The following is a 5619-nucleotide window of genomic DNA, read 5'->3' as shown; positions in this document are numbered from 1 at the left end:
TGATCAAAATATTGATTGCATGTATTTTATTGGACGTACAATAATATCAAACGATTTATCATTCTTTTCTTTTGTGGTGGCCAAAAGTGAATGAAAGACAAGAACACGCAACAAGGATGGCTGATTTTCATGGTATCCCAATTGATGTAGAGATTTGTAATGCTCTCTCTGATTCCAAACCATCAAATGGTAAGAAAAAAAATGGAAAGAATGTTTTTCCGAAATCTATTTTCATCGTATTCGATTTATTCGTTCTATGTAGCTGATATAAAGTGCATTCGTAAATTTCTCAAAGGAAATGACATTTTATTCCAAACCAAATCAGGTATGGTAGCCAAAAATGAATTGCTATTGTTAATAGGTAGCTATTTTTGTTTTTATTCTTTCAACAAATGTTATCTTATTGATTGTTTACAGAACTGGGCCTATCTCGTATGGTTATCCTAACAAGTATGCAACAATTTCAACAAATGCAAAGTCGTACTTATATATTGGTCATTTGCACTAATGAATTGGGTGAAAAGATCTACAATGAACTTGCATATTTCAAGCAATACTTTGCATTCTTGCAAATCGGTTTACTCGGCAATCCGGCAATTGGAAATGACGAAGAGATGCTTCAGCTAACTACACCGCATATTATCATTGGTACCCCAGCTCGTATTTCTGCACTCGTTCGTAACAAAAAACACACGTTGAATGATACAATCAACATAATTGTTTTTGACAGCGAGATTATGGTTGACGACTTGGGTTGGTCAAATCAAACGACAAATTTACCGATAAACAAAACAATAACAATGATAATTAATGACTTTTTTATAACAGATCATTTGGTTTCGATCAGATACATTATGGAAAATCAGAAGAACAAAAAAGTCATGATGTTTTCGAATAAAACATGCAGACTCGCGCGTCATTGGTTCGAGAAGTGGGTGGAAAATGTAATGTATTCACAAGAGAACGGCTCCAATTTTTTCAATTCACACAAACTTTCTTTTCCACAAATTAGCCAATTGAAGTGTTTGATGATGCCGCTACAAAACTGAATATCAATGGTTTGCAGCATTACTATGTTGTATTGGAGAAGCAAAAGATCAACACGTTGACAGAATTTTTGAATATACTTCATATGAGTAAATCACTCATTTTCGTTGAGTCAATGGAAAAGGGTCACACATTGAAAGATAACTTATCTGTTCTTGGCATTGAAGGCGTTTCAGCTGATGAAAAAGAATTTCCTAATGAAAAGGTAATATTCACTGATTATTCATTTTCAAATCTTCCAGAATAATTATTTTGTCTTTTTCGCAGTCTGTGTTGATAACAACTGATTCTATTGCCCCCAAACTAAAAAACATTCAAGTGGTCAAAACAATATTTAACTTTGAACGGGTCGAACATTGCGATAATTATGTGGATCGTTTAAATTGTGTTGTCGGTCAACATAATGCAAAAATCGTTACATTTGTTTCATCTGAGTAAGTGTGGCGACGTGTGAAGTGCGTATCTCGCACGCTTGGGAAATATTATCAATTTTCTCTCTCACAATTAAGTTCATTTTACTAATGTATTTCATTGATTTTTTACAGAAATGATGCTGTTTTGAACGAGTTCAAAAGACGATTCGGTGCTAACATAAGAATTGCGACTCCACAAACAATTTTATCTCGTTTTGATCGGTACAAAATGTATATTAATCAATGTGTTTGCTCTTTGACATCCTTATTTTTCGGTTAATATTTTTCAATCATTTTTTTGATGATTAACATTCATCTTTGAGCGATTTTTTCAAATCTCATTTTTTTCCTTTCATTTCGTAAATTATTGTAGAAAAACTGTGATAATTTAATTGAATTAAAAACAATGTAGTCTGATGTAGTCAATACAAAGCAATAATTTATGCATTCTTTTATAGGGATATTGCGCAGTTTCTACTGGATCTTATTCAACCCGTGTACCAAAAAATAAAGGCAATTAAAAAAAATTAACGACATATTTAGCATTTCATATAGTTGGAGAAAGCAAACGACTGAATAAAATCAAAATCAATTCTTGAACATGACCATTGTTTTTATTTTATACAATTATAAATTTGAATAGAAAATTGAAAATATTCATCATTAAAAGGGGAAAGTATGGAAATGCATAAATACATACACGCTGCTTTTTTTGCATTTTGTGTGTGAGTGTGTCGTGTATGCGTGTCTGGGATCGCTTTGCTTTGGATTGGATTGGATTGTATGGATTAGGGTGGGGAATCTATAGAGATTCGTCGCATAGGCCTAGGCCTTTTGAAGCATTTATTCGCTCATTCGCATTCAAACAATCGCACAGTTTTCGTTTATCATTACATTCAATTAATTAGTACCGGTTTTAGTGGAAAACCGTTTTTTGACCTCTCACCTCTCTACGCACATGTACACTTGACATTGAAAAAGTAGAAATGCCGTTTATTGCAAAGCCGGTTTTGCAATAACCGGCATTTCTATACTACTGTCATTGAATGCCCAACGGAATAAAGTATATTTTTTGATAATTTAGCTAAATCGAAGGAAATGTGTTTGCAAATAAATTGAGCAATCAAATATTCTGAGAGTGAGATGTGACGATTTCAGTTTCGCCAAATCAAAATTCGAACATCAAATCATCCAATAAGTAGAAACCATTGTGCCTGTGCTTTAGAATGCATATTTTAGTTGAAATCATATACGTTGCGTAGAATTTTTATTTGAAATCGAAGGATGTAGCTCTACTAGCCGAGATGTATAACTCTGGCAATATATTTATTCAAAAGCCAAAGCGAATAAAGTAGATTAGTTTCAAATCGATCTAATAAATATATTCCACATTTCATTTTACATGATTTATTTGTTACTAAAATCTATCGATATTGCTAGCGATAAATGTGATCCGTCTAACTAATTGTTTTAAATTAGGAGAAAGAAAAAAAAACACCAATAAATGGTTTTATTCAATTTTATCGATTGTTTTTCTTTTCGTTCAAGATAACATCATATTTATCGATCTTATAATATCAGAGAAAATAAATCTATTGAATATTAAGAAAAAAATTCGTTTTTCATTTTAAATCATATTTTAAGCGAAAAAAAATTTGCCGGAGAAAAGGGAAAGTTTGAACAAATTGCTCGTCAATTTTGTTGTGCAAACAATTTTTTTTTTGCTTGGAATCGGTAAATTTCTGCTTCATACTCATGATAATTTTAAATTGAGACAGCAATAATTTGATATATGAGTCTAATGGATTGATCGAATAGCCACGTCTGGAATAATCGGCTTCTTGCTTTGTCTTGCATGTAAATCAAACATTTTTAGTAGAAATTTTTTACCGAACACTTCAGTCTTATGAGTTGAAGCCCCTGTTGAAATTTTTCCAAAAAGTCTCAACTCCATCAGTCAAACCGATTTGCTTCGGTTTTCATGGTTTTCATTAATGAATTATTTTCACATATGGTCAAAATATCGGTCACGCATTATCTTCCGACAGAGTAAAAATAACGAAAGAAAATCGGTTTGACAAAATTATACACCAATTTGACTGAGATTAGAAAACAATGTTGAGTCTGGCCGCTAAGAGAATCGTGTAACGTTGATTAACCCTCTAGTTCGTAAGACCGCCAAAAGGCGGGGTGCACTAAATGGCCCATAAATTGCGTACCATGTTATAGATGGTCGAAAATATGGTAGCGTTGCATTGGATAGGCCTTTAGGTTCAAATTGATATATAAATTTTATGATATATGTCAAGCCGGGGCCGAGTTATGGGCCCTCAAAAGTGAAATTTTGTGCAATTTTGAGAAAAAATCATTTTCTGAATTCACATTTTTTTCGGGTAAGCTCTAAATACTTTAAAAACTATTTTCAGTGGTCGTTGATTTTTTTGCAGGTAAATTAGGAGGTATTCATTTGATTTTGATCATTATTGGATCATTTTTATATTTGGTCACAATTTGGGCCTCAATATAGCGGGCCCGCCAAAAGGCGGTCTTGCGAGTACAGGAAAGAAAAATTCACACTTCGCAAGACCGCCTTTTGGCGGTTTTCATAATATTTCTTCATTCCGAATTGAAATATGTAGATCAAAAGTACCACTTCTAACATACCGTTGGAAAGGGTACATCCGAGACTATAGTCTGGGAAATTTTCATTAAATTCCAGTGTAGGGTTGCCCAGAAATAGGTCTAGAAAATTGAATCTTTCTCAGTTTTCCTCATTCTGACTTCAAATAGGTACACTAGAGGTACCTTTCACAAGAAAAATTGTCCCACATGCTGTATTGCCTCTGAAAGAAGGATAACTAGGACTATAATCAGGGAGATTTTCAATACAATTAAGCATAGGGTTGTTAGAGAATAGGTTCTGAACTGTGAATTCTTCGCATTTCTTTTCATTCTTAATTCAAATATATGCACTAGAATTACCCCTCACAAGAAATGTTGGCCTATATGTTATATACCAGCAGAGATAGGATACTCAGAGCTATGATCTGGCAAAGTTTTATTGTATTTCAACGTGAAGTTTTATTGTTATGTTGTCTAGAAGTTGTAATTACATTGAAAACAGGAAAAATACAAAAATATCCCCTTTAGTGAGAACTGTAGTTAGCGCGCAAGGCCGCCTTTTGGCGGGATGAAGGAAGGCGTAAATACACGCAAGACCGCCTTTTGGCGGGGTGTAATTTTCCGAGTTTTCCGGCTAAAGGAAAACTGTATCGAGCTTTTCATTATTTTTTTTGTCATTTTTGGCTCAAAATTAGCCTAGAATAAAATTCCCAGCTCTGTAAAAAAATGGCGCAGTAGAGGGTTAATCACAAATTCAATGTTCTCACTATTTGAGTGCATAAATTTGATGCCATATACATAGTAGAAGAATGTAGATCGTCAAATGTGTATCAAATATTCACGTCGAGTCACACCACGTTTTGCTCACTTTTCGACTGACACCAATTCCAACGTATCGAATGTCGATAATTGATAAAGGAAACATAATCGCAAAATGCGCGTGTCACAATCACTTTCTTCTCATAATTTTATTCATCGTGATTTATCCCAGCTAAGCCTATCTCAATTTGAAATGAATGAACAAAAAAATAAATTACTTTTGCCTCCTTACATTAGCAAGCTTGTTTTCAGTTTGTAACGCATAATTACAAAAACTGTTGATTACCATTGCGTGACTTTGTCGTACAGAAAATAAGGCTAAATTAGATGTACGTTCAAAAAGTAAATAGAATACCAAGCAAGCCATTCATTTGTAGCGGTTCTTTCAGTAAAATAGGCAGTCGTAAATCGACTAAAATAGAGCGGCTGTGGACTTGTTAACTTGGTGACGGCGCCGTTAAATCAATAAATACCATGAAATATTGACTTTTTCCACACATATTATATGTCGAAAAATAGTGCTGGAATAGTGCTGGCGAATGGCGTTTTCAGATTGTAAAAATGTTGACTGGTGGCCGAGCACTATTCGTCGAAAGTTGAAAAAAGTCGATTTTTCGAAACATTTCCATGGCAAGTGTCCGAAATCAATTTTTTCGTATGATTACTGGCTCTATGAGTCCTGTTCGGAAAAGTGAAACAGTATAGTACAATTGAGTCA

At 33.7% G+C, this 5619-nt stretch overlaps 1 protein-coding gene across 4 annotated transcripts; it reads left to right on the top strand.

The window, feature by feature from the left end:
* Positions 1-16: 16 nt before the first annotated feature.
* On the top strand, positions 17-2060 carry LOC129570928 (ATP-dependent RNA helicase WM6-like). 4 transcript variants are annotated; one of them, XM_055450655.1, is made up of 8 exons: positions 17-189; positions 263-325; positions 418-648; positions 829-944; positions 1013-1252; positions 1315-1481; positions 1593-1735; positions 1919-2060. In XM_055450655.1, the coding sequence occupies exons 1-8, from the start codon at positions 117-119 to the stop codon at positions 1969-1971; spliced, it is 1086 nt and encodes a 361-aa protein (XP_055306630.1). In that variant the 5' UTR covers positions 17-116; the 3' UTR covers positions 1972-2060. The 4 variants fall into 4 exon arrangements, with proteins under 4 accessions (XP_055306630.1, XP_055306628.1, XP_055306629.1 ...); XM_055450653.1 differs by having other exon boundaries at positions 18-189; positions 418-753; positions 1593-1691; XM_055450654.1 differs by having other exon boundaries at positions 19-189; positions 418-753; positions 1593-1682.
* The last annotated feature ends 3559 nt before the right edge of the window (positions 2061-5619 follow it).

This window comes from Sitodiplosis mosellana, unplaced genomic scaffold (assembly GCF_009176505.1).
Source record: "Sitodiplosis mosellana isolate CC-2019 unplaced genomic scaffold, AAFC_SMos_1.0 Smas_scaffold_690, whole genome shotgun sequence".
Lineage (NCBI taxonomy): Eukaryota > Metazoa > Arthropoda > Insecta > Diptera > Cecidomyiidae > Sitodiplosis > Sitodiplosis mosellana.
Note: the sequence above shows the minus strand (reverse complement) of the source record. Positions and strands in the feature narration are given on the sequence as shown.

Bases quoted from the DNA above. Each gene is read 5' to 3' on its own strand.
- LOC129570928 (XM_055450652.1), top strand. From the start codon at position 117: ATGGCTGATTTTCATGGTATCCCAATTGATGTAGAGATTTGTAATGCT. The intron at 754-828 runs GTTGGTCAAATC...TTTTTATAACAG, and splicing joins GATTATGGTTGACGACTTGG to ATCATTTGGTTTCGATCAGA. The intron at 945-1,012 runs GTAATGTATTCA...TCCACAAATTAG, and splicing joins TCGAGAAGTGGGTGGAAAAT to CCAATTGAAGTGTTTGATGA.